We start from the raw sequence: 20,959 nt of genomic DNA on the forward strand, positions 1-20,959 counted from the left end.
TCCATAGTACTTTGGCATAATCTGGTAGTAGTTGGCCCACTTGAAGATGCCAAGCTGTTGGGAAGACAGACAACACTTTAGGGAAAGCCATATTCAAATATTGTTGATTTTAGAATTGTTGATTTTTTAAAAATGTAACAATTACAAAATCTGGAGGCTAAACTAAGGAATTAGACCAAATTAGACCATGTAGGTCAGTAGAAGAAATACATTTTCCCATAGAGTAAAAAACAGATTGAAGAGGAGAGAGAGTAAAGACATTCATCCAGAGAGTGAGAGATGCAGTAGAATAGATACTTAGTAAATGAGGTTGAAAAGACAAGGAGAAATTTTTGGCAAAGTACAATCTATCAGACTAAAAAATAAGGGTGACAAAAAGCTCATTAGAATTGACAGTGAAGAAAAAAATAGTATAGGAGAAGTCCAAATTCCCCTTCAACACATGAATTGCCTATAACCAACTACATCCCACAATCTACACGCCATTACGTCTAGTGTGCCCGAAGCTGCCAGTGGCAGAGGCCAAAGGACTGCATTACCCAGGAGCCCTAGAGAAGTATTGCATGGTCCCTCAGTGGGGGCCTCTCCTGTCTCAGTAGTCCTCAGTCAGCCTCTGAGGGCAGGATCTTATTCTCAGCCTTCTGGGCCTTGGCCTGCTGGCCCTCCTGAAGAAACCACACTGGGGGACCATGCGATACAGTTTACTGGAGCTAAATGGAGAAGCTAATGGCTAGCTAGCATTAGCGAGCTAGTGCCACTGTCTTTAAAGGGGCAGCACTTATACATACTGTAGGTTATTTGATAGTGGTATCATGCTAAAACTAGCCTACTAGCGCAATTGAGTGTAATGGAGTATCACTGTACTGTGCAACAACATATTTGATTAAAAAAACAGTCAATATGAAAAGGCACTCACACATGTACAGTAGGCTACATAGAAATGTTTTTTCCCTTGGTACATTGGGGGAGACAGGATACTGTTGCATTGCAAGCAATATGCAAGATACAATATCATAACAGTTATACATTCAAACATGATATAGAATAAGAATACAAATACAGGATGAGATGGATTGGCTGACAACATCACCAACACAATGTGCATGCCTTTATGGGGCAGAAGTCCACGAGTTGTTGTGATTCTGGATGGCCAGATGGCTAGCAATAGTGACAAGAAACTGCCATGTTGGGAATCGTAAATGGCTAGTTTCGGCTAGTTTCATCTTGTCTTTTTCATGTCAATGCTAATATGGAAAAAATGTGCTAGCTGTGTAACTATCAACTGTAACGATATATTTGAGAGGCAACAAGTGCTCATTATGCAAATGTATTCATGTTTTCAAAAAACATTGGAGACAAAATTCATTTTTCCATGTTGTCAACATTCTAAGCCAACCCTGTCTGTTTTGCCCCACAGTTTCCACCCGTCGGTTTTGTTGCTAAACAACCAACCAGTCTATACAGTAGGTATTGATCAAAAAGTAGTCCTTAGGGTTCTCACTTTCCATAGTATGATACTGATGACTCCTAACAGTAGGATCCCTGCTACCGCGGCAATAATGATGATCCACAAGGGAACCTCGTAAGGTGTCTCCTCTTCAAGGACTGGGTCAATGTCCGCTATGAACTGAAGGATGGAAATTAAAGGGAAGAGCATGGAGAGAGTGAAAGAGAGAGAGAGGTGAGGAGAAGAATAGCATGATCAATATCCATATAATCCATACCATTTGTCTACATATCATCATCATCATCAGCTACCATTATCATCAAGGCACTAACCACTCTGGTCTCACTTTCCATCTTGATGTCTGTCACCAGTTTCAGTGTGACCTGACCTCTAACCTTGATCCTCAAAGCATTGTTGTAGTCCTGCCAAACACACACAACAAGTTATGTTCATGACACTTCTGGATGCAATACAACTTAGCAATTTGACTCTTTTGGTCCAAGAGTATTGCTTTAACCTCTGACCTCTCACCTCTAGCATAGTGCTGTTCCACACCCTTGACCCCACAATGATATTGGCAGAGGTAGACATGTTGATCAAGGGACAGGTGAACGTCACACAGTGGGCCGTCCACTTTGAACATTCCTTCACAACACAGACAAGCTAAGAATTAAGTGAAAGCTCACCAACGTTGTGTCTATAGCCTCTAATTGGCCATACATCTGTCTAGATATTATGTTATATTCAGTATCAGAATTAATAGATCATGGACTAATGGTTAATTATTCTAATCTCCTGTCCTCACCAGTAGATAGGTTTCTTTGCGACGTGTCAGCACAGTAATGGCTGCCTGCGGCTCGATGATATGAGGTTGATCATCCTCCACCCCTCGTTTGGGACGCTTGCTCCTGTTCTCGGACAACTGGGGAGAGAGAGAGAGACAGACAGGAGAGGAAGAGAGGGGGAATAAGAGAGAAAAAGTGATGAGAGGAAGAGACAAAAAGGAGAGGAGGTGGGGGGACGACAACATTGCATCACATAATTACTGGTATGGAAATAAAGACAACCCCTGCATAACTTCCCAAAATATCATTGACCTTTTTAGTCTATCTTTGTGCAGACATAATTCATATTTAGCCTATTTTAGACTTGTGAGTCAGGTCCAAGTCTGGTTTCTTTGGGTGTTTTGTTCCAAATAGTATTCCTTATTCCAAATATTGGTGTTTATCTGTGGGTGTAAACATAGATTATGTTAAATAAATCAAATAAAACCATTGCAAGAGAAGTCACCAGATTAGTTGAGGGACCTTTATTTTGAAGAGGCCTCCGCTGCTGGAACATGTGTCCTTCCAGAAGGACAACCATCTCTGCAGTACCACCAATCAGGCCTTTATGGTAGAATGGGAGACGGGACTGGGAGACTAGTCAGGATCGAGGGAAAGATGTATGGAGCAAAGTACAGAGAGATCCTTGATGAAAACCTGCTCCAGAGTGCTCAGGACCTCAGACTGAGGTGAAGGTTCACCTTCCAACAGGACAGCAACCCTAAGCACACAAAAATGTCTTAAAAACCTGTTTTCGCTTTGTCATTATGGGGTATTGTGTGCAGATTGCTGAGGGGAAATATTTTGATCCCTTTTAGAATAAGGCTGCAACGTAGCAAAATGTGGAAAAAGTCAAGGGGTCTGAATACTTCCCGAATGCCCTGTATGTTTGTACAATTTGAAAAGTGTCATCAAAAAGTCAGCCCGCTGTTCTATAACAATGATGCGTAGAAACCCTGGATTGCTGATGCTATGTATTGGCCATTGAGAGGCTTTGAAGCCTTTTTATTGTTATGTTTAGCTCACATAATGTAATGTAAAAGTGTGCATTAAGGTGTCTGTTATAAAATAAATGTGGCAAAAAATGACTGTCAAAATGACTGTCAATAAATGCATTTCTATATATGGGTTAGCTGGCATCTCATGAAACCGGCATGTGCGTTTCCTTGGGGCAGAAGTCAGCATGTTGTTGTGATTCTAGATGGCCAAATTGCTTGCAAAAATGACAAGAAATTGCCATTTGGGGAATCGTAAGTGTCTCGTTTCAGCTCATTTCATCTTGTTATTGATACCATGTCTTGTTTTGAGGTGTTTTGACTGATTTCATGTCAATGCTAATATGGCAACAAAAAAAATGCTAGCTATCTTGTCAGTTTATCCATAATTGTTGGTTCTAGTTCCCTGTTCAGCTGGAGGACGGACATAACATTGGGCAACATTCAGAGAGAAATGCATTATCTATAACAAACATGCCTCTCTGATTCTAAAGAATCATGTCAATTCAATTCATGGCATTTCTATCAACAACAAGCCCAACACAAACCCACTGAGCTATATAATCCCCGCTCTGCCCATCGCTTGTCTGTTTGGAAAGCTCGAGATCCCGCCCACAGCCGACCGGTTCCGTGTGTCGCGCGAGGGGCTTCTCTGGAGGAGAGGCAGACTTGATGATACCCATGGACAGACAGTTTGAGAGAGAGTGGCTACAAACCAACAGGTAAGACAGTGAGAAGTGCCTCTCCAAGCTCCTAGTTCATAGACTGAATGATCATGAATGGTCTCGAGGGTGTATTGCATGTGTGAACTTAATGCAGGAGAGAGTCGGGCCACGATGATATTTTTTTTTAAAATAATTGTGGAGTGGAGATTGATTCATTTCAATTTGACCTTTTTATAATTAAAACAGTTTTGAACTGTGCGTGTTGATGGTTATTATTACAGTATAATAACTGTATTATAAGTTGAAAATATGACATTATGTTTAAAACCATATATTATGCAGAGCAGCATTACTAACAACCCAGCAGGGGCAGAAAAAGAAAATGGTTGTTTAATTGAATATATCCACATTAACAGTCAGACTGGTATTCAGTACAGTATGAATGGCCATGGCCCAAAGACTGATTAGACTGTACCAGAGTAAGTGCCCCTCTGCAAGGCCCCCTTAGCCTTGTAAATTGTCCCATTTGTATGTTAAGATTTGTCTGTGTCCTTTTCTCAAAAGTCACTAGAAATTAGCACCTGTTTCTGTGGCCTCTATAGATTCATAACTCACCGTGAGGTTGAGCAGATTGACAATGCCCCCTGGAGGGACACTGTGTCTCAGTTGTTCCTTTGGTGACGATCTCAGTCAGGTAGAGAAGCCACTTCCCATTGGTCACCTCGTGGGGCCACTCAAATTCCATGGCCAGGGTCCCCAGCGCACCCAGAGGCTCTCCCTCCACTGGCACCTGGTGGTAGAACGGTGGTATCACAGCCACCACAGGAAAAACACATGGCAACAGAACAGATATAGATATGACAATGTATACAGAGCTTACGGGTTTCCTCATTCTGTGTGACTACAAAGCATGTCTATTCTACATAAATAATTTATATCTAAATGTTCTGTAATGTGATCCAGTTTATTTGGGTCTCTTCCCCCACAACATCACAAGAAAAAGCAATGTAGCTAGGAAGAAACCTAGAGAGGAACCAGGCTCCGAGGGGTGGCCAGTCCTCTCCTGGAGATGAAAAGAGGACATGGCCATTTATGCCAGATCGTTCTTCAAGACGTTCAAACTTTCTTAGATGACTAGCAGGGTCTAGTAATAACCACAGTGGTTATAGAGGGTGCAACAATTCAACACCTCAGGAGTAAATATCAGTTGGCATTATGACACTATTACCTGTATGTACAGAACATAGTTGATAGAGCAATTAAAGTCAATGGACCTGTCAATTGTCAGACTTCACCCAACCCTTTGTCACTCTCTGGTGGATGTACCTGGGAGATCACACCAGAGTATCTGAGAGTGATGTTGAGCATGGCTTGGTGGTCAAACTGTAGAAGACATAGAGAAGAGATGCCAATGCTTCATTTTAAGGGGTCCATATTACAACGTAATTACATACAGTATGTAAGTACACTGTAATAAGTATCGTAATTCAATTGTAATAATTCATAGTTACACTGTACTAACAACATGTAGCTGGTGGTAATTGCAGTCTGTAATTACAGAGGCGTAGCAACAAATGCATGTTGCCATGCTTGTTACAAATGTTCAAGTGTCTGATAGCATCCGAATGCACCATACTTCAGCCTGCACAAACCAATTGATAAGTGTTGAAAGCCAACCACCTCATTCACACAACACAAATAAATGGCTCTGGAGTCTGATCCCCAGGCTCCTCAAGCTTTTGTTTCAAATTCATGGAAGTCATTACACAATTAAAGACAGACAACATGAAAAACTACAAGTAATCTAGTAAAAACCATAGAAATCACAGGAGTATAACGAAGTCATTAAACAGCTCATTAAAAACATTAACAGGTCAAGAAATCAGCCTCAAAATCATTCATCAATGATGAACTTCTTCGAGTTTAAAAGTATTTTGTAAGGCGTTCCAAGCCGATGGTGCAGAGTACATAAAAGCCCTTTTACCAAATTCAGTTCGGACATTTGGAACAGTTAGCAAGTTAGCAGGATAAAGTTCTGCGAACGAAGAGAGTACCCACCACATTTCTGAACAATAAAAATGCACAAATAAAAAGGTAGTAAACCCAAAATGGCTTTGTAAATACAAGTATACCAGTGACTGAGCCTACGAGTGACTAAAGAAGGCCAGCCAACCCTGGTATATAAAGTGCAGTGGTGTGTAAGGGTATGCTCCATGGTAAAATGGGGTAAATTGATCTCAAACACTTAGTGGAAGCATTCAAATATAAAATATCTCCATAGTCTAGTAAAGGCATAAATGTAGCTGATATTACAAGCCTCCATCTGGCTTCAAACGAAAAACAGGCCTTATTCATAAAATAAAATCCCAACTTCAGCTTAAACTTTTTTGTAAGTTGTTGAATATGAAATTGAAAAGAGAGGCCGTCATCATTTGAAATTCCAAGATATTTATATGAGGTTACAGCCTCAAATCTCCTTGCCCTGACAGGTAGTAATGGGTGAAAGGTTAAGAGGTCTATTTCTTGCTTTAGAAAACACCATTAGTTTTGTCAGCATTAAGGATAAGCTTTAATTGACACAAGGTATGTTGAACAGTATAAAAAGCCGTTTGCAAATCTGGAAAGCTTTTGTGAGAGACGAGGCACAACAATAAATAACAATATCATCAGCATAAAAGTGAAGTTGCACATTTAGCATATTTTTGTCTAAATGATTTATATAAATGCTGAATGAGACGACACCAAGTACAGAGCCCTGGGGCACACCATTACAGACAGACAATTTAACAGACATAAGCCCATCAAATTAAGTGCATTGAGTTCTATCAGACAGATAATTAGCAAACTATGCAACTGCCTGAGCCGAAATACCTACACTCGACAATCTTTACCTCAGTATAGCATGATCAACTGTATCAAAAACAATAGAGAGGTCAATAAAAAGTGAGACACAGTGCTGTTTTTTTTTATCAAGGGCTTCAGTAATATCCTTTAAAACCTCCATGGCTGCTGTAATTGTGCTATGCTTCTTCCTGAAACCCGATTGGTACATTGATAAAATAGAGTTAGTATATAACAAATGATTTTAGCTGTTCTCTAACAAGGGTTTCAAGTATTTTCTGCCAGGGGTGACAGCTTTGAGATAGGCCTATAATTGTTTAAAAGAGTTGGATCTCACCCTTTTAAAAGTGGTAGGACAAATGCTGATTTCCAGGTCCTTGGGATTTCATTACATTCCAGGGTTCGATTGAACAGATATGTACGTAGTTCAGCTATGAAATCAGCTCCCAGTTTTAAAAAGTAGGGATCAAGATGATCAGGACCTGCAGGCTTTCTCTGATATAAGCACTTCAGGCCTTTATTTGTAAGGGTTTTCCTCCTCCTCTTCGTCTGAGGAGGACAAGCGAGAAGGATCGGAGGACCAATGCGCAGCGTGGTAAGTGTCCATGGTTGTTTATTTAAAAACATAAACTGAACACTATGAATACAACTAAGGACACCTGCCTCTGATTGAGAACCATACTAGGCCGAAACATAGAAATCCCAAAATCATAGAAATAAACAAACATAGACTGCCCACCCCAACTCACGCCCTGACCATACTAAATAACGACAAAACAAAGGAAATATAGGTCAGAACATGAAATTATTATGTACCTCCTGCACTGAGAATGGCAAAAAGCTGTACATAGCCCATCTGTAAATAGCCCACCCAATCTACCTACCTCATCCCCATATTGATTTTATTTACTTTTCTTCTCTTTTGCACACTAGTATTTCTACTTGCACATCATCATCTGCTCATCTATCACTCCAGTGTTAATTTGCTAAATTGTAATTACTTCGCTACTATGGCATATTAATTGCCTTAACTCCTCACGCCATTTGCACACACTGTTTATAGACTTTCTTATTTTTTCCTATTGTGTTATTGACTGTACGCTTGTTTATTCCATGTGTAACTCTGTGTTGTTTTTTGTGTCGCACTGCTTTACTTTATCTTGGACATGTCGCAGATGTAAATGAGAACTTGTTCTCAACTAGCTTACCTGGCTAAATAAAGGTGAAATTGAAAAAATAAAATAAAAAGACATTTAATGTGCTTGAGCTCAGGGCGGTTCGCCTGTCACTCCAACAGTTCCTGCCCTATTCGGAGGGGAAGGCATGTCCTGGTCAGATCAAACAACACCACGGAAGTGGCGTATATTAATCATCGGGGGGACTGCGATGAGTACCTGGTTGTAGCCGGTTAGTAACAGTCTATAAGGTGTAGGGTAGAGTACCTGGTGGTAGCCGGTTAGTAACAGTCTCTAAGGTGTAGGGTAGAGTACCTGGTGGTAGCCAGTTAGTAACAGTCTCTAAGGTGCAGGGTAGAGTACCTGGTGGTAGCCAGTTAGTAACAGTCTCTAAGGTGTAGGGTAGAGTACTCGGCGAGGCCAGCTAGTGGTGACTATTTAACAGTCGGATGGCCTGGAAATAGAAGCTGTTTTTCAGTCTCTCTGTCCCATATTTGATGCACCTGTACACTCTCCGCCTTCAAGATGATAGCAGGTGAACAGGCCATGTCTCGGGTGGCTGAGGTCCTTGACGTCATTGTGCATGTGCGTGCGAGACAGGGGTATGTAAAGCAAAATAATGTGATGTCTATACCACCTTTTGGATGGTCTATATCACTACAGTGTTGTTCTGTAATCTCATTGCATGTGACTGGAAGTGTGCAGAGACTTTTTCCTGTTTCTCCAGTTTTGCATTTTGCCTCCAGTACCTTCACTTTATTGGGTGTGCTGTAGATTCTGACTAGGATTGGGTGTGCTGTAGATTCTGACTAGGTTTGGGTGTGCTGTAGATTCTGACTAGGATTGGGTGTGCTGTAGATTCTGACATAGGATTGGGTGTGCTGTAGATTCTGACATGGGATTGGGTGTGCTGTAGATTCTGACATGGGATTGGGTGTGCTGTAGATTCTGACTAGGATTGGGTGTTCTGTAGATTCTGACTAGGATTGGGTGTGCTGTAGATTCTGACTAGGATTGGTTGTGCTGTAGATTCTGACTAGGATTGGTTGTGCTGTAGATTCTGACTAGGATTGGGTGTGCTGTAGATTCTGACTAGGATTGGGTGTGCTGTATATTCTGACTAGGATTGGGTGTGCTGTAGATTCTGACTAGGATTGGGTGTGCTGTAGATTCTGACTCGGATTGGGTGTGCTGTAGATTCTGACTAGGATTGGGTGTGCTGTAGATTCTGACTAGGATTGGGTGTGCTGTAGATTCTGACTAGGATTGGGTGTGCTGTAGATTCTGACTAGGATTGGGTGTGCTGTAGATTCTGACTAGGATTGGGTGTGCTGTAGATTCTGACTAGGATTGGGTGTGCTGTAGATTCTGCCTAGGATTGGGTGTGCTGTAGATTCTGACTAGGATTGGGTGTGCTGTAGATTCTGACTAGGATTGGGTGTGCTGTAGATTCTGACTAGGATTGGGTGTGCTGTAGATTCTGACATGGGATTGGGTGTGCTGTAGATTCTGACATGGGATTGGGTGTGCTGTAGATTCTGACATGGGATTGGGTGTGCTGTAGATTCTGACATGGGATTGGGTGTGCTGTAGGTTCTGACTAGGATTGGGTGTGCTGTAGATTCTGACATAGGATTGGGTGTGCTGTAGATTCTGACTAGGATTGGGTGTGCTGTAGATTCTGACTAGGATTGGGTGTGCTGTAGATTCTGACTAGAATTGGATGTGCTGTAGATTCTGACTAGGATTGGGTGTGCTGTAGATTCTGACGAGGATTGGAGTGTGCTGTAGATTCTCACTAGGATTGGGTGTGCTGTAGATTCTCACTAGGATTGGGTGTTCTGTAGATTCTCACTAGGATTGGGTGTGCTGTAGATTCTCACTAGGATTGGGTGTTCTGTAGATTCTCACTAGGATTGGGTGTGCTGTAGATTCTCACTAGGATTGGGGTGTGCTGTAGATTCTCACTAGGATTGGGGTGTGCTGTAGATTCTCACTAGGATTGGGTGTGCTGTAGATTCTCACTAGGATAGGGTGTGCTGTAGATTCTCACTAGGATTGGGTGTGCTGTAGATTCTCACTAGGATTGGGTGTGCGGTAGATTCTGATTATTGTGAGAGAGGTTTTCAATAAAGGATCAGATCTGATCATTCTGATCCAGATATTACAATATCAAGATCAGAGCTTTGAATAGGCCTACACCTTGCCATCTACTGGACAGGTTATGTTACTACTTCTACACTGTCAGGTCAACAAAGATGAGTAAACTACATGATTTAAAACTAAGATAAAAAATAATAGAGACGGAATATCACTTATAAGTTATTACATGCTTTTACTTGACACTTCTCAATATAATAACTGACCCCATACCTATACTGCAGTTAATATAACACAATGTATTTTAAAACCTCCCCATTCTTAGTTACATTGACATTTCTCGGGTTCGTGATACAGTATAACCCCCTGAATCCACCCTTCCAGTGGGATCAACATAATCCTGATTTGCGGCATCAAAACTATCGTAATCAAGTTCCTTTGAGTTCTGAAATATTGAAAAACAACATTTAATCCTGATTGCAGTTTTTGTAATCACTTTGGTACATTTTCACAAGCATGTGGTACATTTTCACAAGCATGTGGTACATTTTCACAACTCTAGCAGATGTTGCAGCAGGTGCAGTGAAATGTATTGTTCTACTTCTACTACAGTGCACAAATATAATATCAATACCAATATGCAAATAATCCAGAAAGTCCATTAAGAAAGACTTTTTTGCTTATACTAAAATTGCATAAGCCAATACAGTACTACAATACTGTAATATATGCCATTTATGTAGCAGATACTTTTATCCAAAGTGACACAACAGTCCACACATTTTAGTGTGTGACCCCAGTGGGAATTGAACCCAGAACTCTGATGTTGCTAGTGCTCTTATTAACTGAGCCAGGTAGATTAACTCCACAATACATAAGTACAATGCAATACTGTAAAATACAATACACAAATGACAATACAGATGAAATATGTATCATTGCCATCCCCATGAGCGTACCACCCTCCTTCAGGCCAAGGATTTCAATTCAGAACTATGTCAGGTTGAATTTGCCATGCCAAAAGGTTTTTCCCCAGGTGTATGAACAATGAGGATGTTTGCTGCGATTTTGATGAGAACCTATGGCCAAATGCTCAAGACAGGCTTGATGCAAACTAGTTCCTGCTAAACATGTTTCTTTCATTTCTTTCATTCGATTACATTGTGAACTATGTCTTAACTCTAAGCACATTTTGTGTGTAGGCCGTCATTGTAAATAAGAACTTGTTCTTAACTGACTTGCCTAGTTAAATATAGATTAAATAAATGTTGTTTTTTAAATTCAATGATCTCACATTTGATCACACATGGGATGGAAATTTGTTCAGTCAATTTTAATGGGTTAGTGCAAGTGTACTGCCTAATGTGAAAACAGTGTGGTCGTGTGGTGAAAGAATTCTAACAAAATGAATGCACAAAAAGGCAGCATTCCCCAAGTGAGGATGGAATTCACTTCAGCAGTGATGAATTCATGAACTTCTTCGACAAAAAGATCATGATCATTAGAAAGCAAATTATGGACTCCTCTTTTGAATATGCATATTCCTCCAAAACTCAGTTCTCCTGAGTCTGCACAGAACAGCCAGGACCTCGGATCAATGGAGACATTCTAGTTATTTAATCCTGTATCGCTCGACACATTCACTAAAAAAGAATGGCATCTAAACCTTCCAGCTGCCTACTGGACCCTGGATGGTTTGTCCTCTGAAAAATAAATGGTACATTTCGGTGTTCCTCAAGGTTCCGATTTAGAACCACTATTGTTTTCACTATATATTATTCCTCTTGGGGATGTCATTTGGAAACACATTGTCAAATTTTCACAGCTGTGCATTTCAAAAAATGTTTTACCTTTATCTAACTAGGCAAGTCAGTTAAGAACAAATTCTTATTTTCAATAACGGCCTAGGAACAGTGGGTTAACTGCCTTGTTCAGCGGCAGAACGACAGATTTTTACCTTTTCAGCTCGGGGATTCGATCTTGCAACCTTTCGATCTTGCAACCTTTCGATCTTGCAACCTTTCGATCTTGCAACTTCAATGAAACATGATGAAGCCTCAAAATCACTTACACTAGAAGTCTGAGTTTTAGACATAAGGAGGTGGATGTCGGCAAATTGTTTACTTTTAAATTCGGACAAAACAGAGAGGCTAGTTCTAGGTCCCAAAAAACAAAGATATCTGCTTTTTGAGCTGACAAATAATCTTGACGGTTGTACAGTCGTCTCAATTAAAACTGAAGGACCTCTGCGTTCCTCTGGACCCTGATCTCTTTTTTGACTAACATATCAAAAATATTTCAAGAGCAGCTTCTTTCCGTCTTCGTAACATTGTAAAAATCTAACTTTTTGTCCAAAAATGATGCTAAAAACCGAATCCATGCTTTTGTCACTTCAAGATTGGACTACTACAATGCTCTACTCTTTAGCCATTTAATGGGTTCTGCACATGTATTGCCTTATGTGAAAACAGTGTAATTTACAATACTGTAACATACTACAGTCAAAGGGAAATTTATGTTTTGCTATTGGATTAACTTTTCATTAAAATAACTCAATTGAGAAGATATCATTTTGTTGTGTTTGGCAATTAAACCACTGTACTTATTATATTTCACAGTAAACTTAGATTTTGGATCAGTGGTTGTGTGGTGAAAGATGTTTGCAAACTAAATGAATGCACAATGAAAGGTATTGAATGTAAGACGATCTGTGTTGCAAGTGTTACCAGTTTTGAGTTTCGTGCTAAGAGTTTAGAAAATTCAGCACTATACTTGTGAAAACAGTACCAACGCGATTTATTTTTAAATTGTACAGGACAGATTGAATTACCAAATCTGATCCCTATCCAGAGGATCAGAATCAAACGTTTCAGTTTTTACATTTACATTACATTTAAGTCATTTAGCAGACGCTCTTATCCAGAGCGACTTACAAATTGGTGCATTCACCTTATGACATCCAGTGGAACAGCCACTTTACAATAGTGCATCTAAATATTTTAAGGGGGGGGGGGGTGAGAAGGATTACATTATCCTATCCTAAGTATTCCTTAAAGAGATGGGGTTTCAGGTGTCTCCGGAAGGTGGTGATTGACTCCGCTGTCCTGGCGTCGTGAGGGAGTTTGTTCCACCATTGGGGAGCCAGAGCAGCGAACAGTTTTGACTGGGCTGAGCGGGAACTGTACTTCCTCAGTGGTAGGGAGGCGAGCAGGCCAGAGGTGGATGAACGCAGTGCCCTTATTTGGGTGTAGGGCCTGATCAGAGCCTGGAGGTACTGAGGTGCCGTTCCCCTCACAGCTCCGTAGGCAAGCACCATGGTCTTGTAGCGAATGCGAGCTTCAACTGGAAGCCAGTGGAGAGAGCGGAGGAGTGGGGTGACGTGAGAGAACTTGGGAAGGTTGAACACTAGACGGGCTGCGGCGTTCTGGATGAGTTGTAGGGGTTTAATGGCACAGGCAGGGAGCCCAGCCAACAGTGAGTTGCAGTAATCCAGACGGGAGATGACAAGTGCCTGGATTAGGACCTGCGCCGCTTCCTGTGTGAGGCAGGGTCGTACTCTGCGGATGTTGTAGAGCATGAACCTACAGGAACGGGCCACCTCCTTGATGTTAGTTGAGAACGACAGGGTATTGTCCAGGATCACGCCAAGGTTCTTAGCGCTCTGGGAGGAGGACACAATGGAGTTGTCAACCGTGATGGCGAGATCATGGAACGGGCAGTTCTTCCCCGGGAGGAAGAGCAGCTCCGTCTTGCCGAAGTTCAGCTTGAGGTGGTGATCCGTCATCCACACTGATATGTCTGCCAGACATGCAGAGATGCGATTCGCCACCTGGTCATCAGAAGGGGGAAAGGAGAAGATTAATTGTGTGTCGTCTGCATAGCAATGATAGGAGAGACCATGTGAGGTTATGACAGAGCCAAGTGACTTGGTGTATAGCGAGAATAGGAGAGGGCCTAGAACAGAGCCCTGGGGGACACCAGTGGTGAGAGCGCGTGGTGAGGAGACAGATTCTCGCCACGCCACCTGGTAGGAGCGACCTGTCAGGTAGGATGCAATCCAAGCGTGGGCCGCGCCGGAGATGCCCAACTCGGAGAGGGTGGAGAGGAGGATCTGATGGTTCACAGTATCGAAGGCAGCCGATAGGTCTAGAAGGATGAGAGCAGAGGAGAGAGAGTTAGCTTTAGCAGTGCGGAGCGCCTCCGTGATACAGAGAAGAGCAGTCTCAGTTGAATGACTAGTCTTGAAACCTGACTGATTTGGATCAAGAAGGTCATTCTGAGAGAGATAGCGGGAGAGCTGACCAAGGACAGCACGTTCAAGAGTTTTGGAGAGAAAAGAAAGAAGGGATACTGGTCTGTAGTTGTTAACATCGGAGGGATCGAGTGTAGGTTTTTTCAGATACCCAATTGTAACATTTAGGTCTAGATTCAATCCGTATCGCGGAAGATCCACATTTATTGCTTGATTTGAATGTAAAGGTCATTTACAATTGAGCCGACATGTGCAGCAATTACCATGAATGCAGAAACGGCCCAGATTGACACCAATTGGAAAGCACAAGCAAGGCAGGCCAAAAGCAACATGGCGACAGACAGGTGGCTGAGCTGGAAGAGATGGGTTTCTCATGGGGCACAAGCTGTGGGACGAAGAGGCCTTAAGAAGTAATTATCTTTAGGCCTACTTCTCATAATGGCCAAATATATTCATTTATTTCACCCCAATAAAGCATGTGGTGTCATTCTATTGCAAAATTGCAGTCACACATGCGAAAGTCAAGGTGAGAGCAGGCTGCAATGCATCTGGTGAAGGACAGACACACTCTTAAACACCCACTGCACAACCTGCTCCCTACAAAAAAAAGGTGATTCCACCACTAGGCTCCTGAGAAACAGCCACAAACTGTTGTGTAATCCTGACCGTATGAAGCGCCTGAGAATTCCACTCTACTGCTGTCAGACAGGACAACAATAACTCTAGCATTTAAATGTTTATAATGTGATCTCTTTTAACAATACGATTTTAATTTGTTCAGTTTTCCATCATGAAAAGAATGTCCTGATATATGTGTCTAAGTGTCCTGTATTCTATACATGCCATGTATTGTTTTTTTTAATAGTGTTTTTTATGCTATTTTCTATGCATTTTTTTTATTATATAGATTTTTCTGTAAATGGTGAGCAAGAATTAACAAAGTCAAGTTACACAATGTAATCTTCTCTTGTGACGAGTTTCCCAGAAGCAGCTTTATAAACGAATGAATTTACTTCCCCCCCCTCCCCCCAGTTACGACAGTTTGCATTTACTGCTGCACCTTCCATGAATACACCACAAGGGGGTAGTATAACCTCGTTCTTTAACTGGTGTGGTTCAATGTGTTGTACTGAAAATGCAATGTAATACTGTACTTGGAGGAATTCATTTGAGGAAAATGTTAGGCTTGGACTGGACCGCCTGAGTAACATATGTAAAAAAAATATATATACATATCTTATGTGAGTAACACCGACAGGAGTATGAATGCATAGAGATGAATGGTGTCACTATAGTCTGGTAAAAATAAGTGTTTTTATGTTAGCACCTCAACTTTTATCACAATCATAAAACCAAACACTACGGAGCAGTGTAATCTGTATGTAAAAAATAAAAATAAAAAAGTATAATAAAACATACACCTTTTTTTTTTAAATAAGACATTTTCTATACCTTTGACTCTTATATGACTTGCAAGAGCAGAAGTGAACATGCACTATATGTGTTTTTTGTTATAAAATGGCAAAGAATATAATTGGTTTTCAAACTTACTAACACCTTGGGGTAGCCTATGGCCTTCACATAATGACCATGGATGATGAAAATAAACTCTACAGAATCTGGATGTAGTGTTACTTCATACACCTACTTCACATCATTTTTGAGACCGAATCAATGAGCACTCCTTTCATTACGCATGACAATTACAGTAGGCCTAACAGTTTTGTTTGTTTGTTTTCAATAGATTTTGGAAAACACACACACACAACAAAAGAATTCACCCCAAAGGCATTCAGTGGAATGGTTTTCTTATCATTTCGATCTCTTTCACCCCGAGCTCACTGTCCTAGGACACTTCTGAATGTTGAATTAGAATGAATAGGCTAAGGGCAACAGTTTGGCGGCTTTGAATAAGTAGCCTTAACTCTGTATCTCAGCTCTTCTCAAGAATAAGGACAAGGAATGAGACAGACGTTCTGGCTACAGTGGGATAAGTAGTAGGCCATAAGAGTGTCAGTACTAGTGAGCTCCATTTCAAACAAAGCACAGGATCACTGGAGAATCCGTGCAAAGTTTGTTTGTAGTTTTATGCTTTTGAGTGATGCTGTCAACAGCTAAATAACTCTAAATTGTCTCTAAAAGACCCGCCTGGTCTCATAGACTAGACATAAAATAGTAAACGTAAATCCAGGACATTCAAATTAGTATGATATGTTATGTTTGGTAAGGTTACATATGACAATGGGTTACTTAAGGTAAACACAAAAGTATGGGTGGACATGTAACTCAAAGATATATATATATATATATATATATATATATATATATATATATATATATATATATATATATATATATATATATATATATATGCCATTTAGCAGACGCTTTTATCCAAAGCGACTTACAGTCATGTGTGCATACATTCTACGATATAACATCCAAAAGGTTGCGTGTTCAAATCTCATCACAGACAACTTTTTAATTTTAGCTAATTAGTATCTTAGTATGCAACTACTTACTTACTTCAACTATTTAGCATGTTAGCATATCCTTCACCTAAGTCCTAACCCCAACCCATAGCCTAGCTAACATTAGTGTTATCCACCTGGCTAACTTTAGCCACAACAAATTGGAATTTGTAACATATTATACATTTGGCAAATTCTTAACATATTGTACAAATTGCAATTCATAACATATTGTAATACTTGCAATTGGTAACATATCATGCACATTGTCATTCGTATTATATCATACGAACTGGATGATGGGGACATCCACAAATTAATACATACCATATGAAAGGTAACAAATCATACTAATTGGAGTGTTGTGGATTTACATTTGCTATGTTACATCTACCCCTGGGTCCAGGTTGAAAAGACAAACCTGGAGCGCCAGAAGACATGTGTGTTTTGGCACTTTAGTCCAAGGGTAGGATTTATTGAGCGCCACCATTTCGCCTTGAGGGCAAGAGGGAGAGATAAAAAAAAATGTTTAAAAAAGGATTGACTGGAGCCAATGAGAACGCAGCATCCATCCCAGCACTCTATAATTCAGTTTCACTGGTGTAGAGTGCTGCCACAATCGAGTTACTACAGCTAGGAGAGTTTGAGAAGGACTTGCTCTCCAAGGACTTGCGTTCAGGGCACGACTGACTACATCTATTCACTGCGATTTATTTGAACACTACTACACAAACGTCCTGTGTTTACGAATTATCGTGGACTTTATTTTCTTTGGAGGGCTGCGACCCATGATGAGCGGACAGACTTATGAGAAGAAGGTAGCGAGCATTTTGACCGATCTCCCCGGATCTATGAGTTGCCATCCGAGCTCCAAGGACTCTCCGACTCTCCCCGAGTCCTCAGTCACGGACATGGGCTACTACAGCGGACAGACGGCTCACAGCCATCACGAATATTACCAGAGTCAAACCTACGGGCAACAAATGAATGCCTACCATCACCAATTTAACCTGAATGGAATGGGTGGTGCAGGAGTTTATCCCACCAAGTCTGAATATCCTTACACAAATTCCTACAGACAATATGGACATTACAACAGAGATCATCTGCAGGCTTCGCCTCAAAGCTCAGGTAAATACTTAAACATATTTGAATGATTTCTGTGTCATATTTTTCCTGTTTCGTTGTATGTGTACAGAGAGAGAGACGAATGCATGCATACTCTGGAAAAACATTAGGGTAGTGTCTTGGGAAGTTTTATATTATATGCCCGCTCAATCGAGAAACATTTGCATTGGTGTAATCTATACTGGTAGACTGTTACAGCTGAATGAAATAGAATGAGATAGCAGAGATAGCGAAAACATTGTAAGGGTGAAAAGTCATATTTGGGTTTCAGACATTCATTTAAATTGTTAAATTTTTTATTTTGTAAAGGTGGGATTTATTACAAGTTACTAGTAAAACTACAATACTGAAGTTGGAACCATGCTGCTAATTGATGGCCTAGTAAAACAATTATGGTTAGTAATTGCACTGATAGCAACTGTCTGCGAATCACTGGGCAGATATTTAGGGTTATTATACAAATCACTGACCGCTTATTGAGGCTATTATTGTAGGTTGAGCATGATCAAGACTTGTTCCATGTATTTGAGCGTTGCACCACTCATGAAAACATTGCCATTGCAACTTCAACTAGCCTATAACAATGTAATAAATATTATAGTAATAATATATTAATTAACACAATAATACCATGGAGTGTATCATGATGATGACTTATTCTCATTATTATTAATACATTGTTTAAATGTTTTCCACAACTAATACTAAGAACTAATGAAACAATTGTTGCTTCTTTCTTTATAGTGAAAGAAGAACCCGAGCCTGAAGTTCGTATGGTGAATGGAAAACCAAAGAAAATCCGCAAGCCGAGAACAATTTACTCCAGCTACCAACTAGCAGCGTTGCAGAGACGTTTTCAGAAAGCGCAGTACCTCGCCCTCCCCGAGAGAGCCGAACTGGCTGCTCAAATGGGACTGACGCAGACACAGGTAAATATCATGACGATTACACACATTGTAAGTGCAGTCACCCTTAACTCATAACAAATTGCTTTGACTTCTGTAGGTTGTCCTCAAATAGGGAAATGTCTCATATCTAGCATACCTGGCCAAATTAAACATCGGAAGCCTATGGGCTATTTCTCATTGACAAATGTTTGTATTGTCAAAAAAGCATTGGTTATTACATTGCATTTGAATATTGGCCACATTTTTTCACGCAATTATTTTTGGTGTGTTCTTGGCCAGATGTCCTTATAATTAATGTAGGCCTATAGGCCTAGCTTTTATATTTAGACCGAGGCCACTGTGATTATTTGACTATTTAAAATGCAGATGTTTTGCTGAAAATTATATTTTCCTCTTTTGACATGACATTTAGACTAACAACGTTAATATTTTCCCTAACAGGTCAAGATTTGGTTCCAAAACCGGAGGTCCAAATTCAAGAAGCTCTACAAGAACGGAGAGGTTCCCCTTGACCACAGCCCAAACGCCAGCGACTCCATGGCGTGCAACTCCCCGCCATCCCCGACGGTCTGGGAAAATAACTCTCTCACTACCCCGCCCAGCAGGCCCCAAATCCCGCAGCCACCCCTCAGCTCGTCGCCCCCCTACCTGGAGGATTATAACAACCACTGGTACCAACAGGGATCGCATCTACAGCACCCGGGCGCAGTGCACCACCCAGTAGTACCACAGCAAAGCGTTGGGGCTGCTTATTAACACAGACTATAGAGTTTTAATACGAGGCCCTTCCAAATCAACGGAACTTTATAGAGCTCTAAAAGTATAAACTGGCCGGTTTTGGACGTAGACCTGACAAAGGTGAAACATTGGTTATTTTGGATAATGTTGAGCGCAGTAGGCATTTCCCTGAAACGTTGGGTAAACCATTTCTCCTGCAGGCTACCTACCATGGGAATATTTCAAAACTCAGTCTCAAATTCACAAGCACATAAGAGATGTCGAATAACATGTAGCCTATTTAAAGGAAGCCTGGCGTGGTTTTAAATTATTTATCACTTCCATTTGTATTTCCTTTTTCTTTTTGTAAATGACTATGCAAAATCATATTTTAACAAGATCTAAAACTTAATCATGAAAACTGTGCAGTTGATCCATATCATGGTTATGGGTTTGCAGAGCGCACGTCAGAAACTCAGGTCATAATTTATATCGATTTGTAGCCGACAAAATGTCGAAGGCTGTACATAGGTGTTAATAGAAAGCAGAACCACTAAGATCGTATTTGTTTGGAATGGAATTACTGCACTGTGGTGCTGCAAACCTTTTTATATTATTGTTGCAATTAGTATGTTTTTATTGTCTTTCTGCCAAAACAAATAAAGATATCAATTGAATATTGTTTAACACTTGTCCATTTTCTTCAACGTTTTTCCTCACTTTTAATTAATCACATATATGAATGGTTTCCTCTGTATTTGGCTTGTCCAGTCGACAGGAAATAATAGAACAAACGTGGCAGCTTAATTCTACGTGTATTTTAGATTGTTGATACTATCTCGTAAATGTTTCATTTAAATAACTTTTCTTCAATGCTGAGTGTTGCACCAAATGGCCAACGCCAGGAAAGGGTTAAATCGGTCTGTGGGACAGCTTGCCTGCCTCCCTGAAGGTTGATACAGTCATAATCGCTTCAGGTTTGGTTTTTAGGGCTGCGTGCAAAGAAGCCATTGGAGGAGAAAGGCAAACGGACATGCTTGAGTCTCTTGATTTTATTAGGATTCTGTTGTCAGATTACAAGAAAGAATAGAGCCTCAAGAATAAGTCTCAAGTCACAAGGTCCAAGTCCAATTAAAACCGGTCGAGTCTTGAGTCAAGTCCACGTCGTGCATTCTAAGAGCTAGTCAGGTCGAGTCACAAGTTTTTTCAAGTCAAGTCAAATAAATATATAGGCTTCAGGCAATAACTTCTTCAAACACAAATCTTTGTCTATTTATAGAGGCTACCAGACAGGCCTTTTCATTATTTTGTCTACATCACATTTTGATTATGTAATTCATTTGAACAACAAATTCAAAATTCAAGCTTCATAACTAAATGATTAATTTCAAGCAATTTGAACATACCAAAAGACCGTTAGTCCTGTGTGAGGGTTA

General features: G+C 40.6%; 1 protein-coding gene and 1 pseudogene across 1 annotated transcript; one reads left to right on the forward strand and one right to left on the reverse strand.

Moving 5' to 3' along the window:
* Positions 1-592: 592 nt before the first annotated feature.
* LOC124039000 lies at positions 593-8,525 on the reverse strand (annotated as a pseudogene).
* An 8,840-nt stretch (positions 8,526-17,365) lies between these two features.
* On the forward strand, positions 17,366-20,207 carry LOC124039224 (homeobox protein Dlx3b-like). Its single transcript, XM_046355129.1, has 3 exons — positions 17,366-17,901; positions 18,643-18,827; positions 19,248-20,207. Exons 1-3 carry the CDS (start codon positions 17,559-17,561, stop codon positions 19,560-19,562), a joined length of 843 nt encoding a protein of 280 aa, XP_046211085.1. The 5' UTR covers positions 17,366-17,558; the 3' UTR covers positions 19,563-20,207.
* The last annotated feature ends 752 nt before the right edge of the window (positions 20,208-20,959 follow it).

The sequence above is a fragment of the Oncorhynchus gorbuscha genome, linkage group LG07 (assembly GCF_021184085.1).
Source record: "Oncorhynchus gorbuscha isolate QuinsamMale2020 ecotype Even-year linkage group LG07, OgorEven_v1.0, whole genome shotgun sequence".
Taxonomy (NCBI): domain Eukaryota; kingdom Metazoa; phylum Chordata; class Actinopteri; order Salmoniformes; family Salmonidae; genus Oncorhynchus; species Oncorhynchus gorbuscha.